The 19,774-nt window shown below is 38.3% G+C and overlaps 1 protein-coding gene across 23 annotated transcripts in view; it reads right to left on the minus strand.

Moving 5' to 3' along the window:
- Positions 1 to 19,774, minus strand: part of SOX5 (SRY-box transcription factor 5) — a 643,908-nt gene that overhangs the window by 87,596 nt on the left and 536,538 nt on the right. For 18 of the 23 annotated variants that reach the window (XM_057405230.1, XM_057405225.1, XM_057405229.1 and 15 more), the window contains 2 exons: positions 12,518 to 12,641; positions 355 to 440 (listed from right to left, as the gene is read on the minus strand). In XM_057405230.1, coding sequence (XP_057261213.1) covers positions 355 to 440; positions 12,518 to 12,641 — 210 coding nt within the window. The remainder of the gene's footprint in view (positions 1 to 354; positions 441 to 12,517; positions 12,642 to 19,774) is intronic. The other 5 variants (XM_057405223.1, XM_057405217.1, XM_057405236.1 and 2 more) reach the window with 1 other exon arrangement.

Genomic DNA, 19,774 nt, shown 5'->3' on the forward strand with positions numbered 1-19,774 from the left:
GATTTTTAAGTAGTTTAAAAGTGCTTGTCAGGACAGAGCTTGTCTGCCCAGCAACATGTTTCCTTTTGCTGGTTTACACCTAGACAGCCTTTACAGCCTGATTCAGAGCTAGCTAATGGGAAAGACAAGCAAACACACTGCTCTGAGGAAATGTGAAGTAAAATTGACAATAAAGGCACAAAATGTAACAAAAAGTTCCCGCAAGGAGAAAAGAAAATGCGTATGATTTGATGATTGTTTTGCTTCAGATGCAAATTGTAAGCGAACAGACTTTGCATTGTGTTCAAATGGAAGAGAAAACTGGTTTTCATATTTACTTAACCTTTGCCTCTTCTACATTGTTTTCCGACTTACCTGCAGTTGGAGCGGGCCTAAGCCTGGTGTTGCTGCGGCAGCAGCTGCCATGGTAGTTGGGATCAGCTGAACGGGGTAAGGGTCACCTAAGTAAGAGAATAATAGAGGCGTCAGCACCTTTTATCTACTCTCCACCTGCAAATTAAAGTCCTGCATTCACTCTTTCCAAAAGCCTTCTTTTGTGTGCCTTGTTGAGGCCTAATGAAAAGCTCTATTGTGCAGCCTTTTACTAACACTCTTTTCACAATTCTGGCTGAGAGAGGAATGTGAATAAAAGGCACAAGCAATTAAGGCGGAAACCTCATCCTTTTTCATGATGTATTTAGGGAAATGGAAAAAAAAAGTGCACATTGATCAGAAGGCTGCACTTCAATTAAAAAAAAAAAAAAAGAAAAAGGAAAGAAAGAAGATGGGGGTGGAGGAGAAGAAAAGGAAAAAGGAAAACAGTACAACCTTGATAAGATCACAGCATCAGAAGGGGACAAATTTACAAGCTTGTCCAGAATATGAAGTTAACCAAACTCTGCTCACTGTTAGTAAACTGAGCCTCACACAGATCAGAAATGGCACTCCCCTGACTACAGTGTTTTCTTTTAGGTGAGAAAAAAATATCTTGCTTTAGTTTCAGGGTTTGATCCTACAACAGCAAAAAGCATGTGAAGTTAAGTAGATCAGATATAAGCCTCCAAAATCTCTGTGCCAACTCCACTTCATAACTTGTGATTCAATTTTGCTGCTGAGGGAAAACTACTTCACTTCTAGTAAGAACTGCATTGCGCTGAATGAGATAAAGGGACATGGTAAAGGTTTAAGAAAAAGTCGCAGGCAAAAAAGGTCTATCTAAATGCTCCTGTACATTTCATTAGAGAGGCAGATTAGAAGTTTTCCTCCTTTATTGTGCAATTTTTTTGGAAAAAAGACAAATTAAGAAGGCAATGCAGGCTGTTCTGACAATTATTGTTAATTACTATTGGATTTAAATCTTTAATGCTATCAAGCCTAAGTTACAGGAAACAGAAAACAAAGAAAGTTCTCTCGTGTTTTTGAAATGTTACAAATAAGCTATGTTGGTGTATACATGTTCAGGAAACCTGGTAACATTTATTTTTCCCATTTATAATGCAACCTTGTTTAGAGAGATCTCTTCATTCATGAATTTTGATCTCCTGTTAAGTACTGTAACTTCTAGAAATGTTATGGCCAGAAAAAAACTGGGCTGGCAAAGCATCTTAACAGATATTTAACTTCAAGGAATGTGCCTGCTTATTTTTGAGAACATCTTAAATAATGCTTTGCCGACTGAAGTCTTACAGTCTTTCAAGGCTGGCCAGCCAAGCAATGGGACTCCAAAGATCTACCCAGGCATTCCCCATTCTTTGCACCAGCACAAGGTTACAACTTCTCTATTTATTTCTTTCTTGTCAGTGGGCAACACATTTCCTGACTTGCTTGGTTGTTGTTTTTTTTTTATCCCAAAGGATGTGATTGTTTCACTTTTTCCAATGTTCCTTTGCCCACTTTTTCTATTTCATATCATCGACTGAACTAGAAATTTTTGGACAGTTATCTTGTGACCCAAGCAGTGGGCCTTAAACATGTGAAGGCACAGAGAAGAAAGACAGTGGTTCAAAGACTCAGGGTCAATGGTATTTAACTGCTTCCATGCCACTAGCAGCTCAAAAACTAATCCCAGTATCATTCTGAAAGACTCCTATCTAGAAGAAGATATTTTGTTCAAGAACCAGCCATGAAATGAATAATTTCTAAATGCAAAGAAAAGAACAGGGTTTCATTAAAAGAAAGGCTTTCACTAGAGTGTTGATTCTACAGCCCCTTAAAGCTTTTAGTTATGAATTACCTGTATTAAAATGAAGATATTGAAAGTTTAAGTTCCACACACTGTCCTACATTCCTCTTCTCTCCACATACATGTATAAATCTCAGCCCATCTTCTCACAACCTCATGCCAATTCATAAATCCCACTATTCTGAACTTCCTAACCAGCCAGGCAGATTCTCATACTCTCAGCTGTTGTGGTAATTCCCACCCTGTAATGTTGTTTTGGTAGATGTATCAAGGAGACACTTGTGAGAGAACATGCTGAAATCCATGGCCACCTGCGTACCCCATGGCCATGTGCATGGTCACAACCACTGGCTTTCGTGGTGTAGGTAATGCCTCTGGGGCTGTTTAGGAGACACCATATTAGAAAGCAACTACTACAGCAATATGTGCTAATATTTTTCAGAATTCTAAGGAAATAACTCTGTTTCATCCTAAAAACAGATTCTAGTTGCGCAGAGCTAAGCTGTCCTGTTTACCGGGCTGGCTTTTCGTTAGCTCATTCTTTAATGGGTTTTACATTTTTCTAGTGCTCCAACATACTTTTAACGAAAAAAAACAAAATTGAAAGGCATGTGTAACCCATCATGAATCTTTGCATTGTGATGCTTTGGTAATACCCTCTGTTATCTTCTGCTTATCTTAGGGGTTTAGCAAAGTTCACCCTGCCTCTGCTGCTACTCTTTCACAAGGGCTACTCATAGACAGCATACCCACATTACTACTCCTATAGTACAGACAAGGCAGAAGCCTTGTTGCAGTTGTTGAAAAAGTTAGAGGAAGGTACAACAAGCAGAGACACCATCAGGGTTAGCAGTATGCTGGGTTTGCCCTGGAACAAATGTGTAACTAAAGATCACCTCTGTCTGGATGTGCTTACTGTCCACAGGAGACAAAACACAAGAAAGCAAGGAATACACTCAAACTCCATGCCATGCCCCAGGTCACTCAACAGGACAGTGGAAGAGCCAAGATTACAGCCCACAGACAGCTCCTTGGGCAGTGCCCTTCCCAGGCCCTGTACCGGAGAGGAGGTCAAGCACGTATGTACTCACATCACATGGTGCAGGAACAACTGCCACCCCTCAAAATACTAAGAAAGGTCAGAAGTCTCCTTCGATAAAAATATACCTGCTCATTCGTTGTTGTTAAATCTAGAACATGAAGCATTTTCCTACTGTCCTTCAATTTATTGCTGTATCAGACTGAAGGTTTAGTTAGTTCTGAAGTCTAGGAAATGCAGGTCTTAACTATTTTATTACTTCTTCAGTAAATATCTTATTTTCAGACATAAAAAGTCGCTACATTTTCTTCCCAAACTCTAGGAACATCTCAGGAATGTAAGGCAAGATATACAGTTATTAGAAATAGATATTTCCCAAGCCATTAAAAGTTTGTATCACTGAAAACACCAATATATTCTCAAACAACTATATTACATTCCAATTTACAGAATTCACTATTAATCTTCTAATCCATGCAGGCAGGATTGTAGCTCCCTGCATTTTTCAGCTACCAAAAGAAACATTTTGTGCTGTCCTTTCATGTTACAAACTGTCTCTGGTTATGTCTGGGCTTTTCTTATAAACAAAGCGTCAGAAAGGTTTTGTTGTTGCTGCGTTTCTTTAGTACACTATATAGTAAAATCTGGAGCAGGTCAAAGGTTGGGATTTTTATTGAGAGAACAAGGTAGAAATTATTTCCTTAGCTGACATATTCTTCTCTAAAATATAATTATTCCCAGAGACTTGGTGACATCATTCTGAAGAACAGAAGTACTTAAGACTGACTACAGAAGGACGTGCTACAGCACCTAAAGAAGTGAAAGGGACATGTCAGCCTGGCGGAGCTGATGAGGTATATTAGAGGTGTCAGTGCACGGTGTGAGCAAAGGAGAGCACCAGTGACTCAGGAAAGAAGGAAGGCAAGGCTGAGCCCTCAATATGCCAACTCAATAAAAAATGCCAATTCTTTATTTCTCTACCCTTCTTTTGGTCCGTCTTTCACAGACATACCCAGAACCTCTTTCTTGATAATTTATGCGCTGCAACTTCTTTCAATTTCAAATCACACCTTCATCTTTGCCCAAAATAATCTTCCAAGATCTTGCTTACAAGAGGATTTTTCATGAAGTACATTCACTTTTAAACCACTCTTTCTATGAACTCTCCCTATCAGCCTCCACTGAAAACACTTTTCTGTGAAAGTAAGTCATGGTACAGAGCCAAGTGGACATCCTGTCCCAAAACACAAAATAACAACCCTGTGTTTAGGAACCTGGTTTTCAACTGACTAGCTACCAGGCTCGTGTATATTAAATGACTGTATGCTTGTGGAAATACAACAGTGGCTCTTAAACCGTTTATATGTTTTGCAAAATTTTATCAAAGGACTTCAGTAAGTTAAAAAACATTAAAACTTCTTTTTAAAAGAGAAAAGGAAACATAGGAGCTAACATTATGTGTGTTACAACATTCATCTAAACTCACAAGATGTTTTTTGTATTCCTTTTTCTGTCACTCATCTCATTTATTTCCCTTCATGGTGTAATCCCCCCTAGCGTCTTGTCTTGTCTCCTGACAGGCTGCAAGCTCTTCAGAGCAGGCACAATTGTCTTACTTGCTATATAAATCAAGTTACATGCTAATGTTAAATTATAATGTTTTGACAGGAATTTTAAGATGAACCTGATTATATGAAACAATAGAACACGCTGATATTTTTCCTGAAATTTTCTTCTTTTAAACAAAAAAGATAACAGAAGAGGCAAAGTAAGGGGTTTATTTCCTATGATTTTTTTAAACTTATTGTATCCTCAAGCCTGTCTTTCAAGGACAGCAAATGAAAAAAGTTGGAGGTCATGAAAGAAGAAGAAAAAAACAGTGCACAGACTATAAAGAGTAGAAAACAAAAACAAATTCTTAAATTATAATTTCTAAAACCAGTATGCTAAACTAAATTCCATGAAAAATACAGGAATAAACATTTCCTTACAGTAGATTCTGCTGAATGAAAAGGAATTCTACATTATTTTCCCCCCATTTTTGACAAGCTCTAGAAAAAGCCACAATAATTTTACACTCAATTTATCACTTAAGTGTATTTAAAATGAATAATCACAGCTGATGGCTGACAGGTAAGCCACTGCATCTCTTCACTCATTCATTCTCATGCTCATTACCCCTTCCCTTTCGTTTTCTTTGGTGTGATGGTGGATATGTAATAAGAGTAACGGGAGACTGTGAAAGACATAATAAGTGTTTCCTGACATCTGGCTCTAGGCTTTAGAGATTTAGATAAAGTATGAAAAAGATAACCACCACTGGCTTCCAAAACTAAATCTAAACTGGTTCCCCGATTATCTCCGAGGATAGTTCTGGACAGCATCGACCTAGAAGGGATTAGCCTATTTAGTATTTTAGAGAAACAATTCAGTCTACAGAAGGGATGGCTTTGGAGGGACCTAATAGCAATGTTCCAATTCCTATAAGGATGTGAGCAAGACAGGGCCATACTGCTCAGTGTTAAGTTGGAGGATAAAAGCCAGTGGACATGAAGTGAATCAGGACAGTATCAAGATTTTCCCCATGTGGACAGCCAGATGTTGAAACACAGTCATATTGTCTTTGTCCTCAGAGGTTTTCAAGCCCTGACTGAATAAAGCCCTGAGTAACGTAGTCTTCTTTCCTAGATGATCCTGCTCAGAGGATCAGGTTGGACTACAGACCTTCTGAAATCCCTTCCAACCAGAATAACTGTATTATTTCCAGGGTGCCTTTTATACATAGATGGACAGATAGATAGATAGACAGACAGACAGAGAGACAGACACACACACACCCTTATACACACCTGCTGAATCACAGACTCATAGAATAGCCAGGGTTGGAAAGGACTTTAAGATCATCTAAAGGACTTTAAGACCATTGGAATAGATTACAGTTATTCAAAAGCTCTGAGTACCAAGGAAAGACAATGTATTTCCAGAGAGGTTTGTACATGCTCATGAATTTAAAAATTGGGAATTTTATTTAGTTGCCCAGCTGTGCATAACAGTGCCATAACATTAGACATCTTTTATAGCCTAGAAACGGAACTGAAATGATCAGCCTGTTTTCACAAGAACCCATTATTTTGCTTATCTATTTTGGTTTTATTAGCATTATTGTGAGAAGTCACACATAGATCAGGGGCTATGAGATTTTTTCAGTTAAAAACAGTCCTTAGTTGTGTTGCTATTTTTTTGCAGTCTTGATGCCTTCCGTTGCATTTGCAGCATTACAGAAGTGACATTCTCAAGTATGCTAAAAAGCAAAGTTGTTACCAAAAATTCCTCTTTCTTGCTGTTTCTATCCACAATGCTATTACTCTTTTCTTATCCTGGGGGGAACATGAGCGTTTAGTCATATGCTCATTCTTTATCAAGTCATAAACAGTAGCCCTGAAAGATGACTAGCATCTTTATAAAGAAGCTACAGTATGTGGTCCTCACAACACATGGTTCCTATTTTTGTCATTCTGATAAAAGCATAGCAATGTCAATATTTTTTTCTTGTGATTTGGTGATTGTCAGTGACCTGTATGTCAGCTGATACAGCTGACACAGTTAAATCACAAATTAGAGCTCAGTTTCTTTAGAAGCCAGACACATGAACACCAAGCACAAGAAAAATTATAAGACAGTCCACATGATACTCCATTAAACAATGAAACATGTGACTGACTGAAAAACAGAGATACATCAGCAACTTTCCCTGAGGAAGTTTATGGTATTTAATTCCTAAACATTAATTTTATTGTACTGTATGAGGAACCAATTAACTGAGAGTTTCATTTTTATCAGGCATCAGAATTACTGTTCAGAATATAGACGAATAGTAAGTTCAGCATATTTTAATTTTACAAGGCTTGGCTTGTTCATCTCACACATTTTTGCCAATTTTAAAAGGTAATTAGATATTTCATCAATAACTCTGTGTGCATTATTTTATTTAGAAGACTTCCAGCAGTAATGAGCTGATATGTAAGACACGTACAATGTACCTATTGTATTTTCAGATTCCCCCCCCAATTGGATATGGTTGAAATAGCGATTAAAGCGCTTTCAAAAAACCTTGTGTTGATGACATCTGACTGGGAACACAATATCATTTGTTACTACAGATTATTCACATGGGAGAGGAGAAATGGGCAAAGAAAAGCAATTCTTGTTCCCAAATTTTGGCACAAATCCACAAAAATAACACAGGTATCAGCAAATAAAGGACTATGCAGAAGCTTTCCAGAGAATATGTGAATAACCTGGAAAATATATTTGGGCTAAATCTCACTTCCAGAAACACAGACTTGGTAACTACTGTTATCTGAGTAAAGTAAACAAATTCAATCTCTTGCACACCTCTGTTTAGAAAACAAAGTATGTTGTTCTTCATAGAATTACAGAATAGTTATGGTTGAAAAGGATCTTAAGTTCATCTAGTTCCACCACCCCCCTGCCATGGGCAGGGACACCACACGCTAAACCATGTCACCCAATTCAACAGCTTCAATCATATTGAAAAACCTCAGGACCAAGACATCATACTACTGTAAAGCGGCTAATCAACATTTCATTTCCTTTTTAATACGATCGTTAAATGGTTAAAGAAGAGATGGAATGCAGTTTCCAAAATGAATCTCAGCACTGTTAATTGGGGAGGACCCATCTTCTTTATGAAGTTTGGGCTATTCAGTGACTTTTAATGGAAAACTAACTGTAAAACAGTGCTGCAATTGTAGAATAGAAGCAGCATGAGGGAGCATTCTGTGCTGGTGCATTCTGATACTTACATTGTAGAAGAAGACCACTCCTCTCAGCCTAACTCCTTCTGCCTTTTCCATAAAAAGAACCCCAGAAACAGCCCTTTTTGCTTTCACAAATCTTTCTTTCATTCCCTTTATTAACTCTTACACAGGAGAGACAACCATGCCTTAATATTCCACATACAAATCTGTACATATGTGCATTAATAAAAGGATCACACTACCTACAACTGAAGAGCAGCCTCCTCTGAGGTGGAACTAGGCAGTTTTTTAAGGGCACAATAGAAAATTTCTTCTCTTCTTCACTTACACTGTTTTTTATACTTTCAAAGCACTTCACAAATATTAATTAGTTCTAAATAAATTCTAATTATTTCTAAGAGTGGCCCTAGCGATCTGTATCATCTGGTGTGAAATCTTACTTCAGTGAAGTCAACAGCAACAGCTCCTCAGACCTCAACAGAACTGACATTTCACTTGCTATTGCTAAAATGCTGAGAGTCATGTATATTATCTTGCAAGTACCACAAGAGGAGCTGAACTAGTAATAGTAGTAGCAAATGACAGGATTAAGGAATGCTGCTGAGAATAAAAGAAGGAGGGTTAAATGACCTGAGCCAATTTGCATAGGCTAAATGTGGGAGAAGCTTTGCCACAGTTTGGGAAATGCAGTATCAGGCTCTGGTTGGTTTCAACGTCAGCTGAAACAGAAGGCACTCACCTGCTGCTAAAACCAATTCATATACCTGGGATACTGGGCTCAACTCCTAGCACCAACTCATGCCAGAGGTCACCAACTTAATTAACACTCCATTCCAAAACATCAACTCCTTATAAAGAGATTTGCATTATACAGCTATAAAAATATTACATATTATATATATAATAAAATACATATAAAGAGACTTGCACAAAAATCAAAATACTTAAATCCCAAATAGCACTTAGTGAATGGATAATGAGGTATATAGCAAATAAGTAGGTAATCAGTACTCTTCTTGCTAATTGTGGACAATATAGTCCATGACATATTGCCAACTTACTTTTCTCATGTGAAAAATACACTCTGGTTGCAAATAATAGTATTAAATATTTTACACACCATGCAATTATATCTAGGTGTGGGGTTAAAAATCAATCACAGATTATGAATCTTTTTCTCAAATAGATATGTAATCCTAATAGAAGTTCCTCCCTCTTTCTCTGCCAACTTTACCACCACACAATATGCCATAGAGAAAAGAGGGGAAGTGTCAACTTGTGTAAATTGTCCCTTATGTAATGCAAACCATCTGTTTTAAAAAAACAAAACAAAATGAAAAAACAAGCCACTCCCAAGCATGATCCGCTATGAAGAAAAAGAAAGAAAAAGAAATTTACTTCATCAAATCGGAAGCCAGAGACCATGACCTGGCATGTTAACTACGGAGAAAATATTTACCCCTGCCCTCCCTGTATTTACCTGATTTTGAAAATTTTTTGAGAAGTGTCAGTGGATAATTTCCTCTGCACATATTAGAAACTGATACCGCTGTATTCTTTTGAGCATTTCAGGTGCTTAGAATGTTTCCAATCAAGTAGGAATCCAAACAGAGAAACCTCCTTGTTTTTAGTAACAGACAGAATAGCTCTCACCACAGTGATGCCATCAATGGGGCAGAAGGTCCCTGAGTCCCCAGCCACTCAAACCTGGCAAAGTGAGGGGAGATAAAGTATCCGTATATTCTTTCCCTGTTCTTCTACTCTTCTTTAGGTGTCTGTCATGACAGGAATCTAAACGGACCCCTGCTATGAACTGTTATGATTATTTTTGTGTTATCTTCATTCAAATCCTCATAAAAGGAAGTATGTGTAGAGAAAGCAGTACTCTTCCTTTCCACAGTCTCTCTCTGGATTAAGTCATTAGTCCACTAGAAGCATTGGCTGAGGAACCCTAGCACATACACTCTCTGAAACCACTAGGAGATATACATTTGATCCTCTGTTGCTCTAACGCAGACAGGTGAATCAGAAAGCACTGAATAAGATTGGTTTCATTATCTAAGCTGAATGAAAGAAAAACAGCAGTATAACCAGGTACTCATCATTTAACTCATCATTTTTTCTCTTTCACTGACCTCATGACTTGATCACACATTCCCTTCCAGCTGCAGCTGTGCTGGCTGAAGAGGCCACCATCTCCAACCACAGCCTGTTGCCAAAAGTTACCACTGTGACCAAGCTGCTTATTTAATCACTTCCCAACATGTTTCCATTAAAATGAGCCAGTTCAGTTTAAGCAATTTTAACAGAAAGTCTTTTCTATCCCAGCCTGGGCAGAAGCAAGTTAGGGAGAGCTTAATCAAGAATCTCGGCCACCATGTCAGAAGCTAGAGGCAAAGTCATGAGCAACTGAACGGTTCTCTCTACAGCTACTTGGCATGCAGACAGAAGGTGGCAAGTAACCCAGTCATCAGGTGTGACCAACAGCGCAAATGACGAGGGATCTAGTTACCTATTGCAGTGCTATGCTGGTAGCCATTTAAGCTCAGTTCAAGCAAGCATATAAAGTTTACCATACAAACATTTGCTAAATATCCCTGAGGCTTAGATCCTAGTGCTTTTGTCACTCTTCAGTGAAGCCTTAGTCTCCTAAATCACTCAGGTGCTTTAGAAAATTTTATCCAGAGCTCTAGTTTACAGTCTACCACATCTTTGCCAAGCGGACTGATACACAGAAGCGCAAGCAGAAAACTGGGAGAAGTATGTTTTAATGGCCTCTCAAAAACATTACTTGATGTTATAGATTTAGGGCAGCTATGTCTTTCATTGCTACAAGCTTTCTAGGTGTAGCTAAATCTGTATATGCTTTTTTGTTTATACTAAACTGTGAGTGAAAAGAAAAAATCCTTTGGACTACTTATCACTTTTCCTCAGCTTCTCAGTTAAATTCAGTCAAACATGCCAGGGAATCACCAAACACAGAGCTGTCTTTTTCCCCCGGCTTCTGCTCAGCCCTAGACCTTTTCATGCTGTTGATTCCAAGCCTTACTGCCAGGAGCAGCGGCAACTTTACTCTCTTTCATTTTCAAGGTTACACGAACACGCAAGGTCATATATACTTCATGGATGCGAGGAACTACAGGACTGTCTTACGGTTAATGTACAAGCAGCAAAAAGAAGGGAAAAAACCAACCTCAACTCTTTCTGTACAAACCAGACTTCAGTAACATGGAACTAATTTCATCTGCCGGATACATCAAACAGGGTGCTTTCCTGACCTTTTCCAGGCCTACAGTTATGGTAGCATTCATATTCAGTGTGGCTTTCAGTTAAACATTCTGTAATGTGAATCATTACTTCTCCCATCTGAAGGAGACTGAGTGTGAAATCACTGGAAGAACTGAATGAGCCTATGCTTTGGCACTGCAGCTGCTGAGGGATGTTAGGTGTTTTGAAGACTAATTTTCAGCAGTGGTGCCAGCCTATAAAATATTAGGAAAAGGGATCAGTGGCCAAAGAAACTCAAGTTTGCATTCAAGTACTGTATCTACAACGTTACAAAAACTGAAGAAATCTGAAATCGTGGGTTAAGCCAGTTTAACTAAAGGAATCTTCGTGTTCTAATTTTATGAAACTGCTGCAGCAGCAAGTGCTCAGTACCTCAAGAAACCTGATGAATTCATGAGTTAGTCAACAGTACAGATGGATACACTGACATGGACATAATAAAGCTAAACATCCACGCCAGAGACAGAGAAGAGTAGAATAAGTGACTCCTAAATAACTCAGTTCAAAACTGATGTCAGAAGACTTATACAAGCACAAATGCAAGAAAACAAGGCTATGGAATTCATGCTCTTAGTGAAATCTATTCATGGAAATAGAGTTCCCTGTTTATTCCTTAACTTGTATTTATTATCATCCTGATGACAGCAACATTAAATACTATATAAGGCTTAAATAAAATTTAAAAAAATCTGGGCAAGGTGGAGAACAATACAAATCTTTCAAAGATTAAAAAAGTAGATGCTATATTTTTTAGTGTTAGGCTCTCATAAATATAGTTTGTGTTAGTCCATCATACTGAAAGGCATATGCTATCTTTGATCTCTGTGCAGAACCCCCGTTGAGATTAATGTGAGTTTTGTGTGAAGAAAGAGACAAGAATAGGCCCTCAGTTCACAAATAGTAAGCAGGCTGCTTCAGGAAAAAACATGCTTTTTCTTACAACAGTGTTGAAATTTATTGGGAAGTTTCAAATAGCTTCTTTTCTGATGTATGTATGCATGTGTGGTCATGAGCATGTTCACTTGTCAAAAAGATCTGTCAGAAAGAAGGTGCACAAATCTACTTGTTCTGAGATTACTTTGAAACACAAACTTTATCTCTGACAACCTTTTCTCATACAATAATGACTAATCCTCTATTTTACAGTTATCTCTGCAAGTTCATTGGGCTAGAGGTTATATCTTTAAACAGATGGGCATGAAATTGTACCCTATACCCACTTCCAGCTAAAAAATCTACAGCACTTACTGCATCCCGCTTTGTAGCTGAAACCAGGAGGAAGAAGAAATCCTTGCTGTGCAGCTGCTGCTAGGGTTCGTTGGTCTGGAGGGAATACGGGAATCATTAATGGAGGCAGCTGACCCTGGACCTGCTGAACAGGAGAGGGAAAATCAAACACAGAATTTTTTTCTGGGGGAAAATGTCTGCTTAAATGATTTCTCTTACTTCCGGGCTGAGAGCTTAGGTTTGAATACGCTCCTCCATAATGGGGTGTTCCAATATCATCAACTTTTCAAACTCATTCTAAATACCAAAGCACTTCATATGAATTACATTAGCCCAAAATAGATCAAAATATGCCACTAATGCATATCCCAATTAATGATTTCCCCTGTGATTCCATAATGCCTCACTTCTTTTTGACTGCAGGGTGGCTTTTTTCTTGCACTGTGTAACAGTATCTCTGTCTCAGACAGTACCTTTCACCCTGACTGAGCCCGAACACAAAGATCCACACACTCAGAAGTACAAATAAGTATGTGCATAAGTACATTCGGTACTATTTTTCTGCCCATATGCATGCATGCACTTGTACATGTGAAAAGAGAAGTCTCTGAGATGGTAAGAAAAATGCTGAGACACTTTATTCACAAGTAAAACACAGCTATGTCTGAAGTGTTAGCTGTTCAACTTTGCACAGCAACTGTACACAACCATTCAAGTCAGGAAATGGAAAATATTATATTGTAAGTGGATACTACAGGGGACTTAAGACATGCAGAAATTAGTCATCAAAACTGGAAGCTGGCCATGGCAAAATGTCTAATACTGTTGCTTTTACCCAGTTCTGTTGGCGTTTTAATTGCTAGCAATGGACATCGACTTTGCATTTCACGCAGATGAGAAAAAAAAAGTTGGCAAGATTAAAATGTTAAATGGGTAGTTTTAATTAAAAAAAAAAAACACTGTACTGACCATATCAATCAGTGAAGGGAGACTGACTCAGTTTCTGAGAGGTCATCTAGATTTTTAATGGCACTGTAACACTGAGGCATCAGGGGTAGTGTTATCAAAGACTAAAATTCAGTTTGTGCTCTGTAGCTTTGAGGAACGTGAAGAATTAGGGTATTGATAGACAACCTTTTTTTTTTGCCAGAGGTGTAAGAAGGTATTGCTCCCTTTATTATTGCCCGCATTGCAGAATTGGCAAAGGAGAACCTGTGCCACCTCCTTGGCTGCCACAGTTCAGAACACAGCATCTTTAATCTCCTGAAGATCCAGCAGATGTCTTGATTCACCCAACGCTGTTACAGAGCAGAAGGGTGATAAAAAATTTGTGCTGGTAACCTCTTAACTTATGCCAGGACCTGTCAACACCTGTGTGAATGCTGACTGCAGCCCTGTTGCTGGAAATTCTTACAGTGGAAAATTAAGACTGGGACTGAAGCTAGAGTAGATGTAGCTCCATTCACTGAAATAAGTTGATCCATTTGTTTTTACTTCAGTATTCTCCTTTCTATTCTGACCCTGTTAACAAGAAGACATACGTACTTTTAATTGACTCGCTGGAGAAATAAGAACATGTAAAATTTGATCTGTTCTCTACCCCTACTCTTTCACCCTAGAACTGCCCAATGTTTGTTTTTTCTTCATGTGTGTGTTGTGGGGTTTTTTTTGGTTGTTTTTTTTTTTGTTTGTTGGGCTTTTTTTTTTTGTTTAGGTTTTTTTTTTTAAAAGACAAAGACAAAGTAACTGTATTCTTTTAGAACAAAAATGAACAGCCGTGTGGAATTTTTGCATAGTACTCTTCTTCGGCAAAAAGCCACAGAACTTTTTTTTTTAAATGGTTTCCAAGGATGAAAGTGACTTTGCCAAGCAAAGAAGCTTCAAAACAGGACTCAAAAACACTAATAGAAAGACAGATGGTTCTACTAAGAGCTTTGCTGCCAAAAAAAATGTTAAAAAAAAAAAAGTGAAAAAAATGGAGTGATGTTATTGAAGCTGACTGCAAAGTTCTCTGATGACTGCAAATACTCTTGTCCCACTGCAAGTGTTAACTCTGCCTCCAGGGCTAATATAACTAAAGCACCACACACACACAAATTGTCATTGCCAAGCCCACAATGTAGCACAAGTCTGCACTTGATTCCAAGTGACTGCCAAATACATGAGCAAAACACCACACTGAAAAATTCCCATTTAGGAAAACATTTACCAGGAAAATGCCCTTTCTTCTTAACTCTGACTGCTGCATTTCATTTTTTCAAATCATTGCCTCTCTTTATTGCTCCAAGGGGCCTTATACCCACTAATTTCAAATGACACAACCCCGGTCACGTTAAAGAGGTAAGAACTATAGAGTGATGAGGATGGTTTGCATGGATACAGAAATAACGCAGTCAAAACAATGCGATTTTCATTCCAGGATGGAATGTATGTAGCACCAGTCAAACAGCTACACTTTGTTTTCTCCCAAATACAAATAAGTGCAAACATTAGTTTATTTTAATCCGATAACCTGACACAATACGATACAAATTATGGACTCTTCATTTTTATGGCTCATTTAACTACTGTATCTTAACTCTCATTATGTTTATTATTATTACCTAGAATTGCTAGGATACAACTGTTTCAAGTGGCACAGAATGCAGGCCCTCTTTCTGAGTTTTACACGAAGGGTTTTTTCCTCTTTTTTTTCCTTTATTTTTTTAATCTATTACTATGTAAGTTACACCTCTCACAAATGTTTTATGCTATATAATTTGCATACCTTCCAATGTTTTCTTGACAGTAACTTCTTGATACTGAATTCCTAATTTGATCATAATGGACTGCAATTCAGAGCTACTTTTTCAGATCCTTCAATTTGTTGTGCTAATGGACATAGATGTGTCCATAGAAAGAAATGCACCTTTAACAATCTAAAAATGCATATAGCTGTCAAGATTCTCCACTTGCCAGTCTCTCTGCATGAGTACCCCCTTTTAGCTGTAATTTCCTAAAGGTGAAAATTGTAGCTTAAATCCTCACAGAATTCCCAATGGAATTAATGAGCTACAGTTTCACCTTGCAACTTCTTACCCACTTTATAATGTTAGTCTGGATGATACAGATACAATCTTCCAAGGGCCTGTTTTTTCACTACACATACTATTGCCACGATGTCAACAGACCACACGGTTCCTTCAACTTTCTTTTAATTTGAATGTTGGCACCACATACAGGTTAACCAGAAGTATTCTTGCACTGTATGACAAACTGCAGCAGCATGGTATGCAAAAAAAGGCATACAACATACATAAACCAGCAAAGAAACAAAGTGAATGTCATGAGAGCCATAATATTCTATACAATCAATTCACTAGGTAAGGAATTCATACTTCCATTCACATATCTCTGAAAAGTAATGTGGGGTAAGAGGGAAGCCTTTGCTGCAAAGGCATAAAGCCTTAGCATTTAGTTTATGAGAAACAACTCCCCTTAAGGAAGCAGATACACAAGAGTTCAAACAGTCCAAGAAAGTAAAGGTTCCCTAATACATAATGAGGACAGTAAGTCGCCTTCTGTAATGGAAGAAATTGCAACAAAATTTAACCTAGAGTCCAAACCAAAATCTGGGACCCTTTATACTTGGCACTGAAAATCCATAAAGGAGATTAGCCTTAAAGAACTTATCAAGATAAAAAACCAATATGAGTACATGAGAAACAACTAATCTACTGTCCAAGTGGGAAACTGAGGCATCCAGAGTTGCCCATAAAGATTTTCAATTTTGGGAAGTGCCTCACTGTATCTTTACTTTTTTCAGTGCCTTTGAAAAATCTGCCCCTAGAGGACTTATCAAAAGAAAATTTGTTAGTAAATTTGGAACTGATTCAAGTTGTTAAAGCCTGGGCCAGCATCTTCACAAATCTGTGCATGTCCTTTATGACTTAACCATAACAAATCCAACTGCACAAAGATGTGCATTCAGTGTAGTCACAGCTAGATTCCCAGCTTCATTATAATTGTAGTACATCCGCCTAAATTCTGGTCTCCTACCTACTTTTAGGAACATACTATGGTTTCCACAGCTACCTAAGCACTAGCAGTATGTTTTTTGCAGTTACCCCTACTGTTTGCTACTAGCTCCTGCTATGACATATAAATTTAGATTGCAAACACTTCACAACTACAGTTCTACTCTTATTTTCCGTGAAATGTCACGTGAGCTTTTGGTCACTATATTAACAAAGACAAAATAGTTTAAGGTTGCAGAGTTAGGAACTGCCAGAATCAGGGTAACATATGTGACCTTATTTTGGTCCTTTATGCCCATGCATCCTGACAGAGTCTTCAATTAAAAGTTCACAATTCTTGCTTAAGCTAGCAGGCTTATAGTATTTCTCAAGTAACATAAACCCATGCTTTCAACAAATCTAAGCCCCTAATATAGCAGCTGCTACCAGTTTTATTTATTTTCTCTTTATACCCTTCCACCAATTTAATTTCTGTAGTTGCTCATTACATGTTTACTAGCATAAACTTTTACGTAAGTTTTCCTCTCTCCAAGGTAAGTATCTAAATGCATTTCCCAGTATCCATATATATACCACTTTCCACTGAGGGGTGAATACTGCTCTTCCACCCACCTCTAGTTCTTCAGAAGCAATTCTATCCCTTTCAGTGAGACTGGTGACAGAGTAACAAATTACTCAGTGTGAATAAGAATGGCTGCTAAAAGCAACACTCTCTTCTCTGCAAACTGACAAAACCCCGAGCAGTACTTTACTCTTGAACTCTTTAGAAGATGCCCTTCAAGAGCTGTATGCGCATCCTTGCTGAAATGATCTCTTACATGGCTTCTTCACGTAGAAGTGTGGCTAATTTTTATTTTCATTTGAGTTATTCTCAGCTGCCTCAAAGAAGTTCAGATTTCACAATCCGAGAACAGTGGATGCACACAAACGATTCGATCAATTTCAAACTGTTGTATGAATATCTTCTTGCCTGCAACTTGTTTATAAGTTAAGCATCTCTTCTACTGCATATGAAAGACTGTAATGTACATTAAACATGCAATAACATAAATCTGTCCCTCAAAAATGACATGTTTAATTGCATCAGACCCCCTTCCTCCAGAAACATTTGGCTCATGGTGGCACACACAATGCTGAAGGACTGGATTCTTTAATTAGAATATGTGTTGGCCATCTCTTTCTCTCTCCCTTATTCCCCCCCCCCCCCATCTATCTTAAGGGAAATAAAAATATATGTCCTCATATAACTACAATCTGCTATTTTCCCTTACAGTGACGTTTAAAATAAGAAAATGTTGTTCTCATTTTCTTCCCTACATCAGTTCCCTAACTGATATAAGTGGGTCCTAAATCTATATGCAAGGGAGCCCCGCCTATTTCAGTAATGCAATGATCACTCTCCTCCTGAATCTGAGGTAGTTTTTAATGGGGTGCTGAGTGAGCGCTTAAGACACAAAAGAGAAGGTGGATGCCAAGAAGCAGAGAGGAAGACACGGATGAGACAGACAGCAGACCCATTCCACCCTATGCTCTGACCGAACTTTGCTTTTATTACTGAGAAATGCACTCCCTTGCCAGACATACTGGTATATGGGATCCTGGCAAAGTATTTTGTGAATGCTTTTTCTTCCTCATCTCTACCTGAAGATTCTTCTGCAGTGGATGATTTTGGCCCCAAATATTATTTTTCCCTTTGCTGCACTGGAGGCTTATACAATTCATACCAGTACTTACCAAAATTTATCCTGTCTGAACACTTCAGCTCATGCAATAGTAGTGTTTGTAAACAGGATACCAATTGTAGAAAACATGCTCTATAGCGGCAATCTTTTAAGAAAATAAAAAAGGCTATTTAGGGAGACACCCTCATCCCCTACCCTCCCCATTACAATTCCACTAGCGTCAGAGAGCTCAACTCGGAGTGACAATCTGAAAAAAAAAAAAAGACGGAATATGGAGATAACCCTTAACAGGTAATAGCTGGCATGTATGCCACTTGGCTTATGGAAAACACAAGAAAAAAACTTTCAGGGAAATTGAAATGCACCTCAGGGAATTACATAAACATTTTTCATAAAAAAAAAAAAAAGCAAGGCTTTTCAGGCTGGAAATTTTCTTTCTTTGCTCAGTCCTTCAAGAGTATTCAGGAGTCATACCAGCACTGATCTCAAATTCATCTCATCATGAAGTTTGGAACCAAACACAACACATAGAATAGAATGGAATGGAATAGAATGGAATAGAATAGAATAGAATAATTAGGGTTGGAAAGGACCTCAAGATCATCTAGTTCCAACACCCCTGCCATGGTCAGGGACACCTTACGCTAAATCATATCACCCAAGGCCTCCTCCAACCTGGCCTTGAACACTGCCAGGGATGGAGCATTCACAACCTCCCTGGGCAACCTATTCCAGTGCCTCACCACCCTAACAGGAAAGAATTTCCTTCTTATATCCAATCTAAACTTCCCCTGTTTAAGTTTTAACCCGTTACCCCTTGTCCTATCACTACAGTCTCTAATGAAGAGTCCCTCTCCAGCATGCTTAGCCTTTTTAACTAAAGTGCAGAGAAGTGCCTTGAACTGCCAAATAATACAGACACTAGCTGTTTCCACGTTGACAACTTGCTTACAAAGGCTCCCCTCCTCCATTTTATACTACAGAAGATAATGCACTGGTGAGAGACACCTCCAGCAGCGCTTTGAAGGAACGACATAACCCAAAAGGACCTTTTGCATTAAGGAACACCTCTCCAGTACTTCTAAAGGTAAAAAAAAACCCAAAACAGTATTACTTATCCATTTATGAACTAAAATAAAGAACTTTAAAACACTTATATTTTATATGACATAGAAAAAGCATACAGAGGAGGGAAAAGCAGTAAGATTACTTTTTCCTATTTGGGATGATGTGTAACAAGACGCATTCAGGCTTGTGCCACTTAGCTTTTAAGTTACCTACAGGGCAATTTTGCCACAAAGGCATTTGAACAAATAGCCGAACTGGAAAGCAAGAGACAGCCTGAAATAAAAAGCACATAAACTGGAATTCATTCCAATATGCAGCTGGTTTAAGTCAAAAGCATTAGACTTCATGCAGGAATGGCAGTTCCAGACTACACAACACCCCAGTGTGTGGAGTCCTCTGGCAAAACCAGGACTTTCAAAGCAAGCTACTGTAATTCAGGTAAGAGCTACACTGGAATGCTGAAGTGCACTCTCAAAAGAGCCTTTTCTAATCCAAGCCTAAGAGCAACACTC

This window comes from Pezoporus wallicus, unplaced genomic scaffold (genome assembly GCF_028554395.1).
Source record: "Pezoporus wallicus isolate ANWC-B61680 ecotype Strahan unplaced genomic scaffold, APGP_CSIRO_Pwel_v1 contig_6789, whole genome shotgun sequence".
Classification (NCBI taxonomy): Eukaryota; Metazoa; Chordata; class Aves; order Psittaciformes; family Psittacidae; genus Pezoporus; species Pezoporus wallicus.